This window comes from Rana temporaria, chromosome 10 (genome assembly GCF_905171775.1).
Source record: "Rana temporaria chromosome 10, aRanTem1.1, whole genome shotgun sequence".
Lineage (NCBI taxonomy): Eukaryota > Metazoa > Chordata > Amphibia > Anura > Ranidae > Rana > Rana temporaria.
This window is the reverse complement of record NC_053498.1, coordinates 75,190,099-75,215,719: the sequence shown is the minus strand read 5'-3', so window position 1 is coordinate 75,215,719 and position 25,621 is coordinate 75,190,099. Positions and strand designations below refer to the sequence as shown.

The window sequence follows — 25,621 nt, the reverse complement described above, 5'->3', positions numbered from 1 at the left end:
CAAGTGTACTGTATGGCTTACATGTGCCATCCTCTGGACCTTGTATATCAGATGTGTACAGTCTATAGCAGAGACACTCACCTGGGAAACTTCATACAGCATTGTAATCTGGATGAAGGGCTCAAGGCATTCAATTCCCTGTTCTGGGAGCAGAAGAAGCTGTGACAGGAGATCTCCCTCTTCTCCCGACTCCTCTACACAGGCACAGTGTGAGCTGCCAGCCAACTTTGCCAAGGAAGTGATTGCAGTGTCCTCCTGCACTGCATCGCTGCACTCCCTGCCACTTCCAGTCCAGGGACAGCAGTCACCGAGGAGGAAGGGCAGGCCTATGAGGCCCCGATCCTCACTGCAAAGCCCAGACAGCCGTGTCCATCCTGTCAGAGACACAGCCCTGCCCCCGCTCTCCACTGGAGTTGCCACATCCACTCCTCCGCAGACAGTAATCCAGTATTACCAGTGTGTTTGAGCCAGTGGATTATTGTCTCTGGGGCTTCCCCTGCTGAGTCCTGACAGACAGCCTCATCCAGCATGGCAGAGTCTGGAGAGCGTTAGGCGCGGAGGAGGAAAGTTAACAAACTCCTCCTCCGCTTTGCATGCTGGGGAGAGTCGGGCTGTGAGGTCACTGGTTGTTAGATGGCCCTAGCAACCAGTGACCAGAGTCTCAGGTGGAGCTGGAGACAGAGCGAGTGCCAGCACTACCGCAGGGTTTGCTCAGAGGCGGCTCTAGGCTTTGTGAGGCCTTAGGCTGGCTTCACACTGAAGCGTCAGCCGCGGTGACGGTATAGCCGCGCTATTTGTAGCGCGGCTATACCATCGTTTTTACCGCGATATTCGGCCGCTAGCGGTGAGGTTTTAACCCCCGCTAGCGGCCGAAAAAGGGTTAATACCGCCAGCGTTGCGGCGGTATTACAGCGGTATTACCGCGCTTTCCCATTGATTTCAATGGGAAGGCGCGGTATAGGAGCGGTGAACACACCGCTCCTATACCGCGGTAAAGAAGCGGCTAGCAGGACTTTTGGAGCGTTCCTGCTAGCGCGCCGCTTCAGTGTGAAAGCCTTCGGGCTTTCACATTGAAGAGTACAGGGCATGATTTTTCATGCGGTATAGCAGCGCTATTTTTAGCGCTGTACCGCATGAAAAACGTCCCAATGTGAAAGGGGCCTTAGGCAAAACTTAGACATGAGGCCCCACTGATGCCCTTAAACTACGCAGCAGGCCTTTCCAGATTGAGACGCTTGCGTGGTGGATGGGAAAAATGACGCGCATGGACGCACCATCACCCATCACAGGAGTCTTAGGTTACGCGAGAGGTGACGGTAACAGGGCTTTTAACGTTTCCTGCACACAGCGGCATTAAGAAGTCCTGTCACCTCTAAAATAAAGTGCTGCAGATCAGATGTTCAGCACGCTTAAGAGAGACAGGGCTCTGAGCACAGCAGTGTTAAGGTCCCCTGTCAATTAAAAACTGGGGTAATGTGTGTCGCACTACCCCCGAAGGAGCCGCTTGGTAATTTTGGGTTACCTGGGATGCGCCTCAACTCCAAGAACACTCTCAGCCCCTCTGACACACCTGGTTGATTGAATCACTACAGACACACATAGCGTATAGTACCTTTCACCTTACTGTGGGATATAGGCAATAAACAATTACACACGTGCTTAGTAGTAGAGCAGAGTAGAACGGCCCACAGGTAATAAAAGTAAACAAATATATCTATAAAAGCAGCTCTATATTTATAGCAGGAAAATCAATACGAGAATAGGTAAATCAATATTTAGCAACACAACTGTAATCTAAACATGTCTAAAGGAATAGCAGTTTCCTAGAGTGCACTCGAAAAAATGAGAGACGGTGGGGTCCCCTTTTAAATGGCAACAACAAACTGTGCAGGGCCAGTGCAAGGATTTTTGTTTACTTATCCCCGGTCCAAGAAGTGACGACATACAGGGGAGGGCTGGCAGCCTGTCCAGTCAAGTGGCCCATTGAACCACCCAATCAGCTCATCCATGCCCACCTCGTTTTTCAATGCAGCCTCACCAGTGCCCCCTCACCAGTGCCCATCAATGCAGCCTCCCCAGTGCCCATTAATGCAGCCTCCCCAGTGCCCATCAATGCAGCCTCACCAGTGCCCATCAATGCAGCCTCACCAGTGCCCATCAATGCAGCCTCACCAGTGCCCATCAATGCAGCCTCACCAGTGTCCATCAATGCATGCTCACCAGAGTTGTAGTTTCCCCTGCCCTGCTCAGGAGCTTAAGCGTGGACTACAACTCCCGGAATAAAACAGTGGCTGGCTGGGTCGTCGGCCCAACTTCCTACAGAACAAAAAAAAAAAAGGCATCAGGCAACGGCTGCCGGTTGTTTTTAACATAGGTTAGAGTGGCCTAGGGAGCAATTGCCACTCTGCCCCCCGGCCCAGCCCGCTCCTGACGTCATACATGACACTTCCCGATCTGTGTACAGGAGGGTGGCTGAGTGGACGAAGGTCTGCTGAGCTACCGCCGCCCTTCCCAGTGGGACAGTGGTGCCCGGTAAACATGGTGAAAGGGGTTGCACATTGTGGCAGTGGTGGAAGTGATAGGCGGCTTCACAGCCACTTGTAACACTTCCACATGAAAGGTGACAGTCAGCTTTACTAAAGTACACACACTCCTAGCTGCTATAGGGGCTGGAAGAGTGTAAAAAAAATAAAAAAAATCTGCACTGTAAAAATCTTAATCCCCAGCAAGTGGCTGGGGATTAGGATTTTACTGCCCCCCCTATTCTGACTCCCTGAGGTGGCTGATTAAGGCACCGTATGGTAGTGCCTGCCATAGCCCTGGGGCCACTACAGTTATAGGGAAGTCTTTAGGCTCGGTTCACACCGGTGTGCTGTGCAACCTGACATGTGATTCGCACCACACTGCAGTGCAAATCACATGTGAAGTCTGTGCTATGCGATTTCTGCCATACAGATAGTAAGCTGAATTTGCATCGCATTTGGACCAAGGTCATGCAGGACCCTTTTTGGTCCACACCATAATCTGATTGCATGGGTGTTCACACCCCTGCGATCCGATTAATGTCTGAATTGACAGTTTGCACAGCACTATGTGAACCGATCTGGGGGTGTCATTAACTTTGTATTGACACTCTCAGCGGTTCGCATAAGGCAGTGTGAACTGCCTGCGAGTCAGGTGCGATGCAGGAACCCGCAGTGGATTCGCAGGGTTCTTGCATCGCACCAGTGTGAACTGAGCCTAAGTGCTGGTTCACACTGCAGCGATGTGGGAACCCTGCAAATCCACTGTGGGTTCCCGCATCGCATGTCTCCCAGTGGCAGTTCACACTGCCCTATGCGAACTGCTGGGAGTGTCAGTTACAAGTTAATGACACCCCCAAATCAGTTTGCATATCACAGTGCGAACTGCAAATTCGGAAAGGAATCAAATCGCATGGGTGTGAACACCCAGGCGTTCGTATTCTGCTGCGGACCAAAAAAGGGTCCTGTGCGAGTTTGGTCCGAATACAATGCAAATTCAGCCATACTATCTGTTTGGCTAAAATCGCATTGCACAGAGATCGCATGTGATTTTCACTGCAGTGTGGTACAAATCGCATCTGATGTTGAACATCGCTTCAGTGTGAACCAGCACTAAGGACCGGTTCACACTGGTGCGATGCGAGAACCCTGCGAATTCACTGCAGGTTCCCGCATCGCACCCAACTCGCACGGCAGTTCACATTGCCTTATGCAAACTGCTGGGGAGTGTCATACAATGTTAATGACACTCCCAGTTCAACTCGCATATTGCACTGCGAACTGACAGTTCGGACATGAATCAGATCGCATGAGTGTGTTCTTAGGGTTGTCCCGATACCACTTTTTTAGGACCGAGTACAAGTACCGATACTTTTTTTTATGTACTCGCCGATACCGAATATCGATACTTTTTTTTAAATGTGTCCCCAAATGCAGCCATGTCCCCCCATAAATGCAGCCATGTCCCCAAACATATGCAGCCATGTCCCCAAACATATGCAGCCATGTCCCCAAACATATCCAGCCATGTCCCCAAACATATTGCAGCCATGTCCCCCACATATCCAGCCATGTCCCCCCACATGCAGCCATGTCCCCCCACGTGCAGCCATGTCCCCCGTATATCCAGCCATGTCCCCCATATATCCAGCCATGTCCCCGTATATCCAGCCATGTCCCCCATACCTACTGTTATGATGATGCCGCCGCCGCTGCCGCGTTAATCACAGCGCGGGGAACATTACAGCCAGCGTTCGTTTGAATAGCTGTTTTCCCCACCGTGCTGTGTATAGAGACACTCCCCCTTGCTCGCGATTGGACAGATCCATCCAAGGGGGAGTGTCTATGCTCGGCGGGGAAAACAGCTATTCAAACGAACGCTGGCTGTAATGTTCCCCGCGCTGCGGTGATTAACGCGGCAGCGGCAATTGCGGCGGGTCCGGCGGCGGCGGGGGGGCTTTAGTATTCTATTTTAGTATTGGCGGTATTAGCAGGAGTACGAGTACTCCCGCTAATACTCGGTATCGGTCCCGATACCGATACTGGTATCGGGACAACCCTAGTGAACACCCATGCAATCTGATTCTGGTCCGAACAAAAAAAGGGTCCGGTGCGTGTTTGAACCGAATGCGGTGCGATATCAGCCATACTATCTGTATGGTTGAAATCGCATCGCACAGACATCGCATGTGATGTGAACAGCAGTGCGCTGCAAATCACATGCGATTTCTGGCATCGCACAAGTGTGAACCAGCACTAAGTCCTAAATCTTCATCTCTAATTGCTGGTGCATGTTGCAGCTGTGAATAGGGCCTGCAGGCAGTATTAGGGCTAAAGAATAACAGGGTGGGCAGTTCCGATGGATGGCAGTAGATAATGGCCGACCGGCCCTCTTACCAGACCCAGGGATACACATCAACAATGGTTCCTCCGATCAGGAATTAGCTCATTCTGGGTTGCCTGTGGCGACTCCGCTGGATAGTGCCCAGATCTGTATTCTGGAAATAACTTCCTGCCTTTCTTCAGAAGGGATGGTGCTAGGCTGTGTGGATTTCTCTCTGGTGGTGCAGTGCAGTGGGATTCTCTCTCTCTCTGATGGAGTCCTCCTGGGTGCACTTCCCCAAAATTCTCCCGGGCTCCTGGTTCTCCCTCCCTCCTCTTCAACTGGGCATGCTGGGGGCTGCAGTTTCTCCCCTTTTTTGCATGTCCAGCCCTCAGGACTACATTTCCCATAATCCTCCTCTCTGCTTCATTGTAGAGTTTTTTCTCCCTGTCCAATAAGGAGGGGGAAGAAAAAACGAACACTGTACAGTGATGAGAGGGGGAGAGGAGGAGGGGGGAGCCCGCAGCAGCAGCTTCTCTCTCTCTCCACACAGACACTGCCGCTCCGATCTTCTGCTGCTCTGCTCTCTTCTGACAGGAGGGAGGAGGGGAGGAAGCATCGAGAGAGAGAGAGACATCCAGTCCTTTCAGCGGCCGCTCGAGCAGGGGGGATGAAGGAGTTCTCCTTCTCGGACCCGCTCCTGTCATTTGCGGCGGTGGCTGTCGGGGAGAGCAAGCGTATCGGGATCCGTGGCACCCGCTTACACATGTCACAGGCAAATTCGGCGATCGCGGGGCCCTTGTGATCGCGAGGCCTAAGGCGATCGCCTAATTTGCCTAATTGGAGAGCCGCCTCTGGGTTTGCTCACTCTGTCAATTCCATTCCGGGACACTCTATTGTCCCGCAATGAAGGTGCCCGGGACCCAGGACAGACCTGCTAATTGCGGGACTGTCCCGGGCAATCCGGGACACGTGGGCACCCTAATTCTGACACTTCTCTACAACATGTAAAAATCATCATTTGTTTTTTGCTAGAAAATTACTCTATGGTGGTCTTTGCACTTTTTATGTTGCACTGTGTAGAGCTGCACGATTCTGGCTAAAATGAGAATTGCAATTTTTTTGCTTAGAAGATAGATTACGATTCTCTCACGATTCTTGTGGCGTAACATCATCTTTGACATAAAAAACAAAAAAAAAATGGGCTAATTTCACTGTTTTGTTTTTATGGTTTTTATTATTCATTGAAGTGGGAAAATGCAGTGTGACATAATATTGCAGCAATTGCCATTGTATTCCCTAGAGTCTCTGCTAAAATATATATAATGTTTGGCGGTTCCAAGTAATTTTCTAGCAAATAATATTGCTTTTTAACTTAAGAAACAAGGGCCAGATCCACAACCAGCGGGCTTAACTTCAATGTTCCGATTTAAGTTACACCGCCGCAAAATGTCTACCTAAGTGCCCGATCCACAAAGCACTTACCTAGAAATTTGCAGCTGTGTAACTTAAATCTGTCCGGCGCAAGGCGGGCCCAATCTAATGCGGCGAGTCCCATTTAAATTAGGCGCGCTCCCGCGCCGGACGTACTGCGCATGCTCCCGACGCTATTTTCCCGACGTGCTTTGCGTTACGTTACGCCGAGTTTTGTGAATCGCGACGGGTAAAAAAGAGATGCGGCGGGAAAAAAAAATGTTTTACAGCGACGCGGGAAAGAAGGGTATACTTTTACATGGTGTACTAAGTTTACACTTTGTAAAAGCAGCCCTAATTTTGCGACGGCAAACTAACACTTACGGAGAATTAACGAAGGGAAAAACCTTTGTGGATCTCCGTAAGTGCTAATTTGCATACCCGACGCGGAATTTCGACGAGAAATGCCCCCAGCGGCGGCCGCGGTACTGCATCCTAAGATCCAACAGTGTAAAACTATTACACCTGCCGGATCTTAGGAATATCTATGCGTAACTGATTCTATGATTCTATTCGCCTGCGTATCCCTTTTGTGGATCTGGCCCCAAGTGTTGGACTTTAAGTGATGCCTGGTTTACTTACCTGGCAGGGGAGACACCATGATCATGAAGGTGGTTCTCCCAGGGCGAGGCACGGCTATTGCACACTCTAGGCCGTGCTGATCGTGGTTGTCTTCCCTGCCGCTCCTCTGCCTTTTGGCTGGGACTGGGTGTAGTATCTGTCCTTATCAGTTGTCAACGGAGCGCTGAAGCACCTCCTACATGGGGAGGGTGGATGCAATCCAATGATGTCATTGCACCTGGAAGGATGGTTTCAGCAGGGACTACGCTGTGCTGCCCGACAGAATACTGGGGGCCGGCCCATGGTTGAGTCTGAGCCATCTGGAAGGGTGCTCCTGGTGAGGATGGGTACTGCGCTTGGTCTTGGTCTTTTTGCAGAGTTCTAGTCTGGCCTTCTGGCTGGCTGGTGTAAGTGCTATCTCTGTCAGCGATCCGGTTGGAGGAGCTGGTAATGCCTTGTGGTATGACGGGGTAGAGCCATGCAAATCCGCTGGGTTGACGGAGGGTCTGGAGGGGCTAGTATTGGTGGAGGCTGTTATCTGAGTGGCAGTTCTCCCCAAGAAAACCTTGAAGGGCTCTCTAGCTGGCAGGGGTGGAGGGCTGCACTGGCCGGTCGGGGGGTCGGATATGGAACGAAAAGCCTATGGTGCATGTGCCCCTGGAGAGGCAGTCCAGGGGTATCTGAAGATCACTGTGTGTGAGGGACACATTGATTTAAGATACCACGGTCACTGCACCAGATACACACTTTTTTTAGCACCTGCCTCCTGGGCCGGGCCTTTTGGCTAGGACCGGAGGAATTTTTTATTCCTGGCCGGAGGGCCTGGTCATTGTTTCACCACAATGGCCACTTCTTTCACTCTCCTCTCCACTATCCCTTCCCCCACTTTATTTTATTTAAGCCTGTGTTTGTCACTTTTTTGTCTTTTTTTGTTGTGCACGTTTTGTCACTGTGTGATTAGTAGGGTGCGGGTCCTCGGGCCAGCCCTGAACGTCTTGGGAGTGGGTGGACATGGCCTTCTGGCTTAGTTCGCCTGCTCTCATGGGGTCTCCCTTCGGGGGAGCCCCACCTAGTACTGGGAGGGTTCTGTTTCGGCAGTCCCTCCAAGGAAGTTGGGTCCGTGTCGGCTTCGGTTGCTCGGACCACAGTATCTCAGTCCCCGTCTGGAGCCTAACGCCCCGGGGGATCAGGGTTTGGGTCCCTCTTCACAGGAGGACCACTTGACGTTGCACCTGTCTGCACGTTTTTGTGAACACTCTTTATGTGTGTGCACATTTTTTCTGCACCGGGTGGAGTTTTTTGGGTGTGTTCACACGCCATAGGCTTTTCAAAAAAAAAAAAAAAAGTGTTGCTAACTATAGTTGGCAGCACTGATTGTTTTGGGAAAAACCTAACAGGCTGGTTGTACTCAAGTCGATTAATAGATTGACTTGTGTAAAACCAGCTAGCCCATACATAGATCGACTATGGCTGGTCTCTGCATAATTGGCGTAATTTCAATCCATGTATGACCCTCTTAACCACTACGCAGTCCCTAAATATCCTTCCACTCCTGTACATAGTGCTCACTGTCATACTCTCCACACTTCTCTCCTATACATAGTGCTCACTGTCATACTCTCCACACTTCTCTCCTATACATAGTGCTCACTGTCATACTCTCCACACTCCTCTCCTGTACATAGTGCCCACTGTCATACTCTCCACACTTCTCTCCTATACATAGTGCCCACTGTCATACCCTCCACACTCCTCTCCTATACATAGTGCCCACTATCATACCGTCCACATTCCTCTCCTGTACATACTGCCCACTGTCATACCCTCCACACTCCTCACCTGTACATACTGCCCCATCATACCCTCCACACTTCTCTCTGGTACGTACTACCCTCTGTCATACCCCCACACTCTTCCTGTACATACTGCCCATTGTCATACCCTTCACACTCCTCTCCTGTACATAGTGCCCACTGTTAGACCCTCCACATTCCTCTCCCTCACCTGCACATACTTCCCACTTATATACCGTCCATACTCCTCCCCTATGTCGCTTACCCACAAAAACGGTTCTTTTAAATTATACTGAATATCCTCAATGTTACCAGCTCTAGAATGGACACACTTTTGTTAGTTCAACTAAAGGAAATATCAGTTCTCATATTTGTTCTGCCCCATTATTAGTACTCCTTTAATTTTGTGATTACTACTGTGATGTATAGAGGAACATCGGGGATCTCAGCTACTCTAAATATAGCACTTATATAAAAAAGTGTCCCTGAAAATATTTTTTAAATGTTGGCAACTGTGCACTTAGGCACTGCCCAAGGGCCACTGGGTCAGTAGGGGACCCATGAGAGGCTCCTGGAATCCTGTGATATTAAAGTGGTATTAAACTTTCCTGACATTACTACTTTTTAGAGGCCCTGGGGTAGGTTATGCCACAACGTACAAGTATGCACAGCATATTAGCACATTAATGTACACTTACATTTTCAGACTGAACCCTCCAGTGCTGCGCTGTAATGAATCAGGCGGGGCCTGTGCGCTTCCATCTTCACCCGGTCTTCCTTCTGGGTTCTGTGCCTTTGGTCACTTCCCTTGGCCGGACTGCGTTCATGGCATTTATTTATTATTTATAAAAGGCCCCACCAAAATCCTCAGCACCAGGTCCATGATGTTCTTAATCTGGCCCTGGGTGTAACGTATCTATGATGCGTTACGCCGCCGCACTTCTACCAGAATCTGGCCCCTAGTTAGTCAGGTTGAAAAAAGACACAAGTCCATCCAGTTCAACCATAAAAAAATTAAATAATAATAATATCATACAATCCCATATACCCAATTCTATACGACCATCAATGAAGTTCTTTACACATACCATTTGCATAGACAGTGTTTCATTAGTAAATTAAGCTATAAATCCAAGTTTTAAATACTCTTAATAATAGTGGCAAAACTTCCAGCAGCTGCCATTATGGTTACAATGTTGACAGTTTAGTAAATGCACAGCAATCAGTTCTTTGGCAGCACTCTTTTCGCTATGGGTGTACTCACTAGCTCTCTAACAGAGTTTGAAGTAGGTGTACGGTACTCACTGGCCTTCCAACAGCATTTGGGATGGGTGTAATCACTACCTCTCTAACAGAGTTTTAGGTGGGTGTACTCACAGGTTCTCTGATGCCCCGTCCACGCGATCGGAATTTCCGATTAAAAAAGTCCCAAGGCCTTTTCCATCGGAAATTTCGACCGTGTGTGTGCCCATCAGAGTTTTTCCATCGGATGGATATTCAGAGGAATTCCATCAGACTTTAGATAGAGAACATGTTCTCTTTTACTCCGATGGAATTCCGTCGGAATTTCGATGTGAGTTTGGTCGGGCAAAAGCCTATTAGTTTGAGTTAAGGGAGTATCCTTAGTATTGGAAGTGAGCATGTGAGCATATCCTTCCGGTCAGAGGAAAGTTGGAGGGTCATAGACACACAATGCAAAAAATTCAGATAAACAAATCCAGTGACAACACACAGCTGATACAACTCAAGGATGCTCTTGCCATCCATCTCAAAGTGACTTGCTGCTAGCCAGCTTACCTTCAAGACTACTGGCTGGTACAGCGTTCTATAGAGAGCTTAAATTATTATATGACCTCCATCAACCTTCCATCGTATATTGACCGATTGACCTCTAGAAATGCACTAACCCTGTTTTACCCCAAGCCATTTTATTGATCCCTAGAACAACCCCCTAGAATAGGCCAAATCCAGCTACAAGGGATGATGTAAGCTAAATGTAACGTCAGGGGTTAACGCTGTTTACCATATTCCATTCCACCAACCCAAGACAGCTTATCCAACACTCCACAATCCAGCAGACACGATCCATATGGATTTTCCCCCAGAATAACGAGACACAGCTCTGTTCTCTGGTTCCAAACAGATAGACACTTTAATGGTAAACTTAGGTTTCTTATATACAGTTAGAAAGCATGCTGCAGTAATCAAAAGGGACAATGACACACTCCACCCCCAACATCACACAATGGATGCTAACGAGTCCCCCTCAATCCACATCTTAGACAGACTTTCTGACTCCGTGATAAGCTATTCTCACCTGCTACACAATCCACATTCCTTTAGTGAACATAAGTCAGATGTCTGACCTTTAGTGTGTGTTAACTCACAACACATATTAGCATCAATAGAACTTTCACACAATACAGGGTTAGTTAGCATAGCACCATGAAATATCTTAGGAGCCAGGCTTAATTAACACAATAGACAATAGAATGCAATCACAGCAAGCTTTCATCACTACAGCCAGGTAGCTGGAGGTGATTAACATTCCAACAGTCTATGTACCACATTGAATGAGTCACTCTCCTATTGACCTGTTGGGGTCAGAATTAACAACTTGTAATATTTCAAGATATCCTGCAATACATGAATTATCATTATTGTCCCATCTCATGTAATTCATTTTATCATTTCTCAGTCATCATATGCCCCTATTGGACATAGGATGACCCTAGACCCAAGAGTCATTAGTGAAGCTGGCACAGGAGTACCCCGCATCCTTCAAAAGTCTCTGGGTATCACGGGTCATTCCGTTACACTAAAAAATGGCTTTTGGCCCACCAGAAACTAGACTAAAACACCCCTTGTAAACCTGAAACGTTACTCACACTACATAGGACTGCACTTTTGTGTCTCCTTGATGAGTTTGTCTATCTTCTTGTGATCTTGTCAGACCATATATTCTTCATACAGATAGGGCCCTTTTGGGTACTGGTAAGTGGACCACTTTTTACCAGTTCAGTACAGAAAAAATGGCACTGATTCTGCTGAATAGCCAGTGGAGTGGATTTTCTATTTTTTGCTCATCTGCATACAAAGTTTAAACTAATATTTAGTTAAATTTAAAAATGGCGACCACACTACCTTATATCCTTTGAGCAGCTCACTGGCAGCTGGTTGTTCCAGAAGAGACACCCAGAGATTGGGAAACACCGTGAGAGAATAAGATAGACCTTGACATAATGGAACATTCAGTGGGCGACATGGGTTCTCTAGGACAAAAGAGAAAATAAGAAACAAAGTTAAAGGGGTTGTAAAGGTTTGTTTTTTATTTTCTAAATAGGTTCCTTTAAGCTAGTGCATTGTTGGTTCACTTACCTTTTCCTTTGATTTCCCTTCTAAATGTTTTTTTTTCTTTGTTTGAATTTCTCACTTCCTGTTCCTCCTCAGTAAGCTTGCCCCCATCATCCGAGTCGTTCTGGCTGGGGGTTAGTCAGCGTGCTCGCCCCCTCCCTTGGGACTACATCCCTGTGGGGAGACACTGTGTTCCAAGGGAGGGGGCAAGCACACTGACTAACCCCCAGCCAGAACGGCTCGGATGATGGGGGCAAGCTTACCGAGGAGGAACAGGAAGTGAGAAATTCAGACAAAGAAAAAAACGTTTAGAAGGGAAATCGAAGGAAAAGGTAAGTGAACCAACAATGCACTAGCCTAAAGGAACCCATTTAGAAAATAAAAAACAAACCTTTACAACCCCTTTAATTATAGCCTGTCATTAGAAATATCAGAAACAAATGTGTGTTTTGAAATCGGCATACGGTAACTAACTGATAGCCAGAGTATGAAATCTTTACCCGATTCAGGATCAGGTACCTCGGGACAGTCCAGTTCATCTCTCCCGTCAGAGCAGTCCTGCCATCCATCACAAGCCCATTGCAGAGATACACATTTTCCATCTCCACATCTCAAATCCATGGAACTGCATTCAACTAACATAAGAAAGAAGACATTTGGCACAATTCTCTACGCTGCAAGAACATCATTTAAACCCAAACACTAATATCTTATACAAGCTTTAGCATGGTAAAATATTTCAAAAGAAAATTCCAATCTTTGTAATCTGCAGCTCTCAGTGACATTATAATTCATTATCCTGTCATAAAGCTCTTGTGCGCCATTAAAGTACGCGTGGGAATGGTTGGTCGCTAACTTAATTTTTTTTTAGCTTTAACCACTTCAATACCGGACACTTTCACCCCCTTCCTGCCCAGGCCAATTTTTTTCGATTTCAGTGCTCTCACAATTTGAATAACATTTACTCAGTCATGCAACAATGTACCCAAATGACATTTTTATAATTTTTTGAGACAGTTGGGCCCGGATTCACATACATTGGCGCATATTTATGCCGCCGTAGCATATCTCATATACGCTACACCAACATAGCGCAGAGAGGCAAGCACTGGATTCACAAAGCCAGTGCTGCCAAATCTGCGCTGGGTTTCCTATGCGTAAGTCGTCGTATTGGAAGTAGGGGGTGTCCCCATGCAAATGATGGGCTGAGTGCCATAAACATAGTTATAACGTACGGCGCATGCGCCGTCCCGTGGACGCATCCCACTGCGCATGCTCAGAATCACATCGGAACTACACCCCAAGATACGACGGTTCACTGCCTACGACGTGAACGTAACCTACGCCTAGTCATTTTCACATACAACGTAAACTACATAAGATATGATGGCTTGTGTTCCCTGGTCCATACCTTTGCATGGGTTGCGCCTCATATATGTGGAATAACTTTACGCCGGACGTACGACTTACGCAAACCGCGTATATTATGCGCCGGGCGCAAGTACGTTCGTGAATCGACGTATCTCCCTCATTTCCATATTTGAGTAGGAAATCAATGGGAGCGCCACTTGCGTCCACCGTAAATATGCGCCCACGATACGCTGGCGTAGGCAAGTTACGTCGGTCGGATTAAGCCTATTTTTAGGCGTATCTCGGTTTGTGAGCACGGCGCATATTTGCACTTACGCAGCGTATCTCGAGATACGTCGGTGTAAGTGCTTTGTGAATCCGGGCCATAGAGTTGTATTTAGTGGTATTTAATCACCAATGTTTTATTTGTTGTTGTTGTATAGCCAACAATATCACAGCGGGGGAGGTCGCTGTACTAACATCACTTGTGTTAGTGTAGTGATCTGTCAGTTTTTTTTCCTTCAGCCTGCTAGGTTGATGGAAAAAAAAACATATAATCTGTAATAGGCTTTATACAGCCTTGATAGTTGCATAAGCAATAATTTCTGACAGTCCTTGACAGCATTCATGCAGCTATTGAGAACTACTGTGAGAGCTGTGATTGGCTACAGCTATTACATGGTGCAGGGAGTCTGTGCTTGGTCCTGTACCATGTGATCACTGTAACCAATCACATGCTAGTTCTCAATGGCTGTATGAATGGCAGCCATTTATATTACTGGACATGTGATCACTGTGATTGGTCACAGTGATAACATGGTACCAGAGCAGAGCACTGCTGCTTGGTACTCAGTTTGATGATCTGCTGTGTCTGGTGGACACAGCAGTCACAGGATTGCGCCACTGCGCGCCCCTGGGACAAGGCACAGTTCTGGGAGGAGTGAAGAGGAATTAGACCACCTGTCAGATTTTATTGCTGTCTGTGCCCCCTCTTTATTTGTCATGTATACTGTTATTACTGAAAATGTAAGAAAATCCCAAAAACTTAAAAGACCTACCCACCCAGGCTGGACTTTAACCACTCAAGACCCGGACCAATATGCTGGTTAAGGACCTTGCCCCTTTTTGCGATTCGGCACTGCGTCGCTTTAAATGACAATTGCGCGGTCGTGCGACGTGGCTCCCAAACAAAATTGCCGTTGTTTTTTTCCCACAAATAGGGCTTTCTATTGGTGCCATTTGATCACCTCTGCGGTTAATATTCTTTGCGCTATAAACAAAAGTAGAGAGACAATTTTGAAAAAAAATCAATATTTTTTACTTTTTGCTATAATAAATATCCCCAAAAAAGATATAAAAAACATTTCTTTTCCTCAGTTTAGGCCGATACGTATTCTTCTACCTATTTTTGGTAAAAAAATAGCAATAAGCGTTTAACGATTGGTTTGCGCAAAATTTATAGCGTTTACAAAATAGGGGATCGTTTTATGGCATTTTTATTAATATCTTTTTTTTTACTACTAATGGCGGCAATCAGCGATTTTTTTCGTGACTGCGACATTATGGCGGACACATCGGACAATTTTGACACATTTTTGGGACCATTGTCATTTTCACAGCAAAAAGTGCTATAAAAATGCATTGATAACTGTGAAAATGACAATTGCAGTTTAGGAGTTAACCACTAGGGGGCGGTGTAGGGGTTAAGTGTGACCTCATATGTGTTTCTAACTGTAGGGGGCGGGGCTGGACGTGTGACGTCATTGGTTGTCTTGCCCTATATAAGGGAACAGACGATCAATGACAGTGCCACTGTGAAGAACGGGGAAGGTGTGTTTACACATACATACACACACACACACACACACACCTCTGCCTGTTCTTCAGCTCCAGGGACCGATCGTGGGACACCGGCGGCAATCGGGTCCGCGGGTCCCGCGGCCGCGGTCTCGAAGCTTCGGACCGGTTTGCATGCGCGTGCCGGTGGTGCACGCGTGACCCACGGCTGGGCTCTTAAAGGCGACGTGCCTGTGCCCAGCCGTGCCATTCTGCCGACATATATGTGCAGGAGGCGGTCCTTAAGTGGTTAACATGTCTGCCTTTATCTCCATTACATTAGGTGGAATGAGTAGTTTCCTGTAGACAAGAAAGATAATGTTGTTTTTGCTTTCAGTCTCACAGGGAGTCACAAAGACACTACATTTCTGACACGATTAACAGGGATTTTCTGTACTTGCTGAAAATGTTCTCAGCCTGAAAAAGGAAAACAAATGCAGCCACCATATCTGTGGACTTGTAGGCTGCAATATTTTACATTTTTGTCCTTGAGTTTAGTTATATTTCAACCCTTTCACTTTTTTACACACTATGGCCCGGATTCACAAAGCACTTGCGCCGACGTATCTCGAGATACTCCGCGTAAGTGCAAATATGCGCCGTCGTATCTGTGCGCCGGGCCTACAAAACTAAGATACGCCTAAAAACAGGCTTCATTCCACCGAACTGCGTAACTTGCCTACGCCGGCGTAGAGTGGGTGCATATTTACGCTGGACGCATGTGGCGCTCCCATTGATTTTCTATTCAAATATGCAAATGAGGGAGATGCGCTGATTCACAATTGTACTTGCGCCCGACGCAGGGTACGACTGGTGTGCGTAAGTTTTACGTCCGGCGTAAAGTTATGCCCCATAAAGGAGGTGTAACTCAGCAGCATCCATGCAAAGGGCTGCACCAGGGAACACAAGCCCGCGTATTTTACGTTGGACGTGAATATGACTAGGCGTAGGTTTCGTTCACGCCGTAGGCAGTGGTCCGGCGTATCTTAGGCAGTTGTTCCGACGTGATTGTGAGCATGCGCACTGGGATGCGTCCACGGGATGGCGCATGCGCCGTTCGTTATACGTATCTATCTGGCGCTCGACCCATCATTTGCATGGGGTCACGCCTCATTTGCATGGCTCACGCCCACTTCCACTTACGCCTAGGAAACCCAGGGCAGTTTTGGGAGGAAGTGCTTTGTGAATTCCATGCTTACCTTTCTGCGCTGTGTCGGCGTAGCATAAAGGAGATACGCTACGGCGGCATAAATGTGCGCCACTGTCTGTGAATCCGGGCCTATGACTATGATACAAAAAAACTATGGTACTGTCAACAGACGATGCTTTACAAATCTTACAGCTTATTCATTTGGAGTTAACCATAAATGATATACTTAGAATTATTCTCCTGCTGGTGTGTACACAATGCCTGATACATATCGTGCAATCAGCATTTACCTAGAAATGTCTTATGTAATGCAGGCTCTTGTACTGTATGCAAAGCTGCTTGTTTACATTCCGGGGAAAGTACAAAACTGTACTTCCGGGTTGCTTGGATGTAAGTACTACAGGTCTCAAAGACCTCAGCCCTATGACTGTGCCTCGCCTCCCTCTCCTCCAGGCTATTCACAAAACAGCGGTATTGCATCCTAAGATCCGACAGTGTAAAACAATTACACCTGTCGGATCTTCTGGCTATCTATGCGTAACTGATTCTATGAATCAGTCGCATAGATAGAAACAGAGATACAACGGCGTATAAGGAGAAACGCCGTCATATCTCATTTGTGAATCTGGCCCCTTAACTTTAGTCAGCAAGTGTATTGCTGTCTAAAGTATGGCCGTCGTTCCCGCGTCGAAATTCCAAATGTAACGTTGTTTGCGTAAGCCGTCCGGGAATACGGAAGTACGCTACGTGTGTCGCCGTTCAAAAAAATGACGTCACGGCGCGCAAAGCACGGCGGAGTTAGGAAATGGAGCATGCGCAGTAGGTCTGGCGCGGGAGCGCACCTAATTTAAATGTTATAACATTTTTCACATCATCATTTTCTAGCGCCACTTTATTGTTTTTGTACACCTAATTTAAATGGCACACGCCCATTTGAATTGGCCCGCCTTGCGCCGGAGGCCGCGGGCGTAGTTTTCATCGCAAGTGCTTGGTGAATCAGGCACTTGCGATTAAAAATTGCGGCGGTGTAACGTATCTAGGATACGTTACGCCGCTGCGATTCTATGTGAATCTGGCCCATAGATCCAGGTGAATGGGCAGAATATACTTTAGGGTAGGGCTGTTCATCTAACTATTCTATCGTCATTATACAAACAAACTGTCATTTCAAAAATGTTACATAAAAAAAAAAAAAAAAAACAGACAAATAGTCAAAGAAAGATTCCCTTTACTATTTAAGTGCCGACCGCCGCACAACTATTTACGTTGACACAATGGCACAGGCAGGCAGATTGGCGTACAGGTACATCCCTTTAAATCTGCCCCCCAGCGCACACGCCCGCATGCCTCGCGAGTGTGGCCGCGGGTCCCAGGAGTCACGCTATTGCGGGCGGCAAGGGCAGAACAGGGGAATGAATGCCTTTGTAAACAAGGCATTCCTCTATTCTGCCTAGTGACACTGTCACTGATGACCGTTCCCCGTGATCGGGAACGGTCATCAGTGACGTGTCATGTGTAGCCACGCCCCCTAACAGTAAGAATCACTTCCTAGGGAACACTTAACCCCTGCAGCGCCACCTAGTGGTTAACCCTTCACTTACAATTTTACAGCAATCAGTGCATTTTTATAGCACTGATCGCTGTAAAAATTACAATGGTCCCAAAATGGTGTCAAAAGTGTCCTATGTGTCCACCATAATGTCGCAGTCACGATAAAAATCGATGATCGCCGCCAAAAATATTAATAAAAATGCCATAAAACAGTCCCCTATTTTGTAGAAGCGATAACTTTCGCGCAAACCAATCAATAAATGCTTATTGCGATTTTTTTTTACCAAAAATATGTAGAAGATTACGTATCGGCCTAAACTGTGGAATTTTTTTTTTTTTTTATATATTTTTTGGGGGATATTTATTAAAGCAAAAAGTTCAAATATAGCATTTTTTTGTTTATAGCGCAAAAAATAAACATCGCAGAGGTGATCAAATACCACCAAAAGAAAGCTCTATTCGTGGGAAAAAAAAGGACGTCAATTTTGTTTGGGAGCCACGTCACACGACAGCGCAATTGTCAGTTAAAGCGACGCAGTGCCGAATCGCAAAAAGTGGCCTGGTCTTTGACCACCAAAATGGTCCTGGGCTGAAGCGGTTAATTATAGTTTTTCCTTAACCACTGCCTGCCCATAGGACTTACCCTTACGTTCTTGGGTTGAAGTGGTTAAACAAGGTCCATGGCTGCTGCTGCAGTCATGACCCCGGTAGATTGTTTTTCAGCCAGTGATGCCGAATAATAGATATATTTTCCATGCAGTGGAAGGGGGTCCCCCGCCTGCCGCCTTCACAGCCTCTCCCGTTCCATCAGGGAGCCCGGGACTGTTGCCCACAGTTCTGCTGGTTTACCGTAGAGATGACAGAGGAACGGAACTTCCCAGATCATCTCTATGGTCTGAGAAACCGGCCCATGAAAGCATCTAATCAAACCGATTTTGGTTTGATCAGATGCTATTAAGGGTAGAGGAGAGACCTGGGGCCTAAGGTCCCTTTTACACTAGCGGATCGATCGAGTTCATCTGTCTGTTTTTCATGTGGACCCAATCAGACCACCTATTGTTCTCTATGGAGCGGCAGATGTCAGCGGACATCTGTCCACTGAAACACCCGTCGGCATCTGATCCAGTCCGCTAAAAACAGATGGATGGGGATATGTTTGCCATCCGTCCAGAGATTCGGATGACAGCCAGATGAAAACTGACAGGCAGTCCGTTTCCATTAGATCGCCCCATAGAGAACAGAGAGCTGTGTCAGTGTCCGTGTCTGCTCTGCATGGTGGAGCAGACACAGACCTGCCATTCACTCTTCTGTAAACAAGAGTGGACCAAAATCCCTCCTGAGTTGTGTGCAAACCTGGTCACCAACTACAAGCAACGTCTTCAGGGCCGGATTTGCTCTCCCTGCCGCCCCAAGGCCAGGTTCCGGAATGCACCCCCTGCCCGCCAACCAAACTACCCTCCCCCCCAAATCAACAGAGAATGGCACCCGGATGGCAGGGGCGGTCAAATATATATTTTTTTACTTTTATATCACTTTTTTTATTTTTATTTATTTGTAGCTTGTCGCTTACTTGTTTTTATTTTTGTATAATTTTCTTATTATTTTTCTTATTCTTTACTTTTTATTTTCTTTTTAATTTTATTAATTTAATTTAATTATTATTTCTTATTATTTATTTATTTTTTTTATAAAAAAAATTCACTTTGTGTGATAGCAATTGGAGGTGACAGGTTCTCTTTATTGACCCTGTCACCTCCAAAACAGGAGTCCTAGCACTGTGCTCGAACTCCTGTCACAGCTGAGATGGGAAGAGCACTGTATGTTACGGGCGTCTGGGGAATCCATGCCACTGCCGCCCCTTGGCACCCTGCAGCCCCAAGGCCTGGCCTCAGTGGCCTTGTGGGAAATCCGGGCCTGAACGTCTTACCACTGTGCTGGCCAACAAGGGTTTCTCCACCAAGTACTAAGTCGTGTTTTGCTTGGGGATCAAATACTTATTTTACTCACTGAACTAATTTATAACATTTGTTTTATGTGTTTTTTTCTGGATTTTTGGTTGATATTCTGTTTATATAATTTAAAAACACCTATGATTAACCACTTCCTTACTGGGCACTTAAACCCCTTCCTGACCAGAGGACTTTTTGCGATTCGGCACTGCGTCGCTTTAACTGACAATTGCGCGGTCGTGCGACGTGGCTCCCAAACAAAATTAACGTCCTTTTTTCCCCACAAATAGAGCTTTCTTTTGGTGGTATTTGATCACCTCTGCGGTTTTTATTTTTTGCGCTATAAACAAAAATAGAGTGACAATTTTGAAAAAAAATAAAATATTTTTACTTTGTTGCTATAATAAATAGCTCAATTTTTTTTTTTACGTTTTTTTTTTATCCTCAGTCTAGGCCGATACGTATTCTACATATTTTTAGTAAAAAAAAAAAAAAATCGCAATAAGCGACTGGTTTGCCTACAAAATAAGGGACAGAATTATTTTTTTTTTTTTTTTTTTTTTTACTAGAAATGGCGGCGACCTGCGATTTTTATTGGGACTGCGACGTTATGGCGGACACATCGGACACTTTTGACACATTTTTGGCGCCATTCACATTTATACTGCAATCAGTGCTATAAATATGCACTAATTACTGTATAAATTTTTTTTTTTACTAGAAATGGCGGCGATCTGCGATTTTTATTGGGACTGCGACGTTATGGCGGACACATCGGACACTTTTGACACATTTTTGGCGCCATTCACATTTATACTGCAATCAGTGCTATAAATATGCACTAATTACTGTATAAATGCTTTTTTTTTACTAGAAATGGCGGCGATCTGCGATTTTTATTGGGACTGCGACATTATGGCGGACACATCGGACACTTTTGACACATTTTTGGCGCCATTCACATTTATACTGCAATCAGTGCTATAAATATGCACTAATTACTGTATAAATGCTTTTTTTTTACTAGAAATGGCGGTCGATCTGCGATTTTTATTGGGACTGCGACATTATGGCGGACACATCGGACACTTTTGACACATTTTTGGCGCCATTCACATTTATACTGCAATCAGTGCTATAAATATGCACTAATTACTGTATAAATGTGACTGGCAGGAAAGGGGTTAACACTAGGGGGTGAGGAAGGGGTTAAATGTGTACCCTAATTAGTGTTCTAACTGTGGGGGAGGGGGGGTGACTGGGGGGGGGTGACCGATCTGTGTCTCTATGTACAAGAGACACAGATCCGTCTCCTCTCTCCCCTGACAGCACCGCTGTCTGCGAGAGCCGGGAATGAGAGATGATCTCATATGTAAACATATGAGATCATCTCTCATTGGCCGCACAGATCGCCTAGGAAACGGCCGCTCCGATTGGCCGTTCACGGCGATCTGTGACTGGCTGTGTCCAAGGGACACGGCCAGCACAGCAGTTCCCCGCTGCGCGCTCGGGAGCGTGCGCGGGGAACGTGCAAAGGGGAGGCCGTAAAAAGACGGCCTGTTAGAGATTGGGAGCCGCGCTGAGGCCGTACAAAGTCGTACGGCCGTCAGCAAGTGGTTAAAATTATAGACCCTTCTTTTTTTTGTAAGTGGGCAAACATACAAAATCTGTAGGTGAGCAAATAATTATTTTCCCTACTGTATATATACAGTAAAACTTTAGACTCGTATATCAAAGTGAATTTTCCCATAAAAAATAATGGAAACTCGGATGATTCGGTCCACAACTATTTATTATCCTTCAGTTTTTAGTCAATATAAAAAGGAATTATAGCAATGTGATAGGTTGTGTAGCCATAAAATGTGCATCTACAAATGGCAGCTTCAACAAGGGGATTAGAAGCAAAATCCATCAGGAGCTACAGAGTATAAAAGGGAAGAGAGGCGCCTCTAAAGCCCTGTACACACGATTGGTTTGTCCGATGAAAACAAACCGATGGATTGTTTTCATCGGACAAACCGATCGTGTGTGGTCTTTTTTCCATCGTGTTAAAAAATAGAACATGTTTTAAATTGTTCCTATGGATAAAAAAACGAAAGAAAAATCAGATCGTCTGTGTGGAACTCCATCGGAGAAAAATCCACGCATGCTCAGAATCAAGTCGACGCATGCTCGGAAGCATTGAACTTAATTTTTTTCGGCTCGTCGTAGTGTTGCACGTCACCGGGTTTTGGCACGGTCGGATTTTTTACTGATGGTGTGTAGGCAAGACTGATGAAAGTCAGCTTCATCGGATATCTGACGAAAAAATCCATCGGATTAGATTCCATCAGATATCCGATTGTGTGTACGCGGCTTTAGTGTAGCAATATGGTTACATTTAATGAAGTAGCAACTCACATGATTGATAAATAAAAGAGGTTCATCTAAGTATGCAGGGATCCAGAGTAAAGCTGTCCACCTCACCGCATGCCCCCTGAGTCTATGAGACTCGGCTGATCACAGATTGGAGTCCCAAACTCCTTACTACGTGATCAGCTCTCAGCCAATGACAGCTGATCATGTAATGTAAACAGAGTCGGTAATCGGCTACTTTTTCTCCTCACGCTGATAGCGTGAGGAGAAAAAAAGAGAAGCTGATCACCGGCAACTGTCAGAGGGACATCGGTCCCGATCAAGGAGAGCAGCAGCGGAGTCATCTGTGCCCACCAGTGCCATCTACCAGTGCGCAACAGTGCCACCTACCAGTGCCCACAGTGCCAGCCTATCAGTGCCCACAGTACCACCTATCAGTGCCCACAGTTCTACCTATCAATGTCTCCAATCAGTGCCTCATCACCAGTGCTGCCCATCAGTGTCACCTACCAGTGCCCATCAGTAGCACCTATTAATGCCCATCAGTGCCATCTATCAGTGCTACCTATCAGTGATCATCAGTCACACCCATCAGGGCCCATCAGTGCCCATCAGTGCCACCTTATCTGTGCCTATCAGTGCAGCCTCATCAGCGCATATCAATGAAGGAGAAAAATTACCTGTTTGCAAAATTTTATAACAAACTATGAAACATGTTTTTTTTGTTTGTTTAGCAAAAAATAAAACCCCCCAGAGGGGATCAAATACCACCAAAAGAAAAGCTCTATTTGTGTGAAAAAAAATTATAAAAATGTCATTTGGGTACAGCGTTGCATGACCGCGCAATTGTCATTCAAAGCGTGACAGCGCTGAAAGATGAAAATTGGCCTGGGCAGGAAGGGGGTTTAAGTGCCCAGTAAGCAAGTGGTTAAGACTCGGTTCACACACTGCAACAAGGGACCAGACTTGAGAGACCCCAAACTGCATGACATGTCTAAATTCAACGTTTCCCCTGCTGTCTTAGTTACACAAGTCGCTTTGACTTTAGAAAAGGTTTCTGCACCACTTTGGTCAGACATGGGTACCATTTCAGCCCTTGTACAATCCTCATAAATAGCATCCAAGTCAGATCAAGTCGGAAGGAAGTCGCAGGCAATGTTGTATGACTTTGCCATCGCAGCAGCATGAACCGAGCCTTATGCCTTGTACACACTACCGGTTTTCACGACGAGAAACTGCCATTTTTTATATTGGTTGTGAAAATCGGATCGTGTGAATGCTCCCTAGCAGTTTGCTCGACTAAAAAACTGCCCGCAAATGAATTAAAACCAGCTCTCTTTTTTTCTCGTCGTGTGTATGCTTTTCCAAAGGGAAAAAAACGCGTATGCTCAGAACCAAGTATGCAGCCCAAAGGGTGGCGCCATTTGAAAGGAACTTCCCCTTTATAGCTCCATCATACATGTTGTACGTCTCTGTGCTATGGTCGGACGTTTTTTTGCATAAGGTGTGTATGCAAGTCAGGCTGGAGAGGAATCACGTCACCTGCCGAGAAAAATGGTCGTGTGTACGAGGCATAAGACTTTGTGGCCCAGATTCATGTAGATCGGCGCATCTCTGCGGCGGCGTAACGTATCCGTTTTACGTTACGCCGCCGCAAGTTTTTCAGGCAAGTGCTTTATTCACAAAGCACTTGCCTGTAAAGTTGCGGCGGCATAGCGGAAATCACCCGGCGGAATTCAAATTCGGCGGGTAGGGGGCGTGTATAATTTAAATGAAGCGCGTCCCCGCACCGAACGAACTGCGCATGCGCCGTCCGTAAAATATCCCAGTGAGTGTCCATTGCTCCAAATGACGTCGCAAGGACGTCATTGGTTTCGACGTGGACGTAAATTACGTCCAGCCCCATTCACGGACGAGTTACGCAAACGACGTAACTTTTTTTTAAAATTTCGACGCAGGAACGACGGCCATACTTAACATTGGTTGCGCCACCATATAGCAGGGGCAACTTTACGACGGGAAAACCCTAACGTAAACGTCGTAACTTTACTGCGTCGGCCGCGCGTACGTTCGGGAATTCGCGTATCTAGCTAATTTGCATACTCGACGCGGAATTCGACAGAAGCGCCACCTAGCGGGCAAAAAAAAAAATGCAGTTACAATCCAACGGCGTAAGAGACTTACGCCTGTCGGATCTAATGGATATCTATGCGTAACTGATTCTAAGAATCAGGCGCATAGATACGACGGCGCAACTCATAGATACGACGGTGTATCTGGAGTTACGCGGCGCCGTCGTATCTCTTATGAGAATCTGGGCCTGTGTTCGCAACCTGTTCTTTCTAAATAGCGAATAATTATGACAATAAAAATATAATACTAAAACAGTTCAGAAAAAACAAAAAGCAGTATATACTGTGAAAGAAATATAAACTTACTTTCTGTAGCATTTAAAGCTTGATATGTTGCAAAGAATCCTATATCTGATACTGTACTGGACACAAATAGAATAGTCATCTGAGCCCCAGACGAAGTGAGGGTTGGAGGGATTTCAGAACCACAGAACCTAAATAAACAGATTAGTATATAATATTGTGCGCACTGTGGGAGAGCAAAATCGAAGTTGTCTGATTTATTGTGGTTATTTGACTTCAAGGACAATAAGCACACATTTTAAAGGCCTGTCCATACAGGATTACAGTGATCTAAAATATAGTAATACTTATTTTTAAGTTGAAATCATATCTCTGGCTTTTTTAAAAAAAAAAGTAATATACCACCTTAATAAGGAAAAACTACTGTGGCCCAGATTCTCGAAGGCGTTACGACGGCGCAACACCATTAGCGCCGTCGTAACTCCTCATCTGGCCCCGCGTATCTATGCGACTGATTCTTAGAATCAGTTGCGCATAGGTACCCATTAGATCTGACAAGCGTAAGGCTCTTACGCTGTCAGATCTTAAAAGTAATTTTTTTTCCCGCCGCTAGGTGTCGCATCGTCGCTTTTCCCCGTCGTCTATGCAAATGAGGTAAGTACGGCGATTCCCGAACATACGCGAGGTCGACGAAGCGAATTAACGTCGTTTGCGTAGCGTACCCGACACGTAAGGTTGCCCCTGCTATTAGCAGGGGCAACCAATGTTAACTATGGCCGTCGTTCCCGCGTCGAATTGAATCAAAATGACGTAGTTTGCGTAAGACGTCCGTGAATGGCGCTGGACGCCATTTACGTATACATCTAGGCAAATGACGTCGGGGCGACGTCATTTAGCGCAATGCACGTCGGGTAATTTACCCGACGGAGCATGCGCAGTACGCTCGGCGCGGGAGCGCGCCTAATTTAAATGGTGCCCGCCCCATTTGAATTGGGCGGGCTTGCGTCGAGCAATCTAACGATACACCGC

General features: G+C 46.4%; 1 protein-coding gene and 1 non-coding gene across 4 annotated transcripts in view; one reads left to right on the top strand and one right to left on the bottom strand.

Annotated features, from left to right (window-relative positions):
* LOC120915205 (membrane frizzled-related protein) overlaps nucleotides 1-25,621 on the bottom strand; it is a 170,348-nt gene that overhangs the window by 46,045 nt on the left and 98,682 nt on the right. For 2 of the 3 annotated variants that reach the window (XM_040325513.1, XM_040325512.1), the window contains exons 10-12: nucleotides 24,656-24,783; nucleotides 12,527-12,661; nucleotides 11,817-11,944 (exon numbers count right to left, since the gene is read on the bottom strand). In XM_040325513.1, coding sequence (XP_040181447.1) covers nucleotides 11,817-11,944; nucleotides 12,527-12,661; nucleotides 24,656-24,783 — 391 coding nt within the window. Of the gene's footprint in view, nucleotides 1-11,816; nucleotides 11,945-12,526; nucleotides 12,662-24,655; nucleotides 24,784-25,621 lie in introns of those variants that run through there. The other variant, XM_040325514.1, reaches the window with a different exon arrangement.
* LOC120916692 lies at nucleotides 6,893-7,051 on the top strand. The gene has a single exon (XR_005744097.1). It is a non-coding gene; the product is annotated as a U1 spliceosomal RNA (small nuclear RNA).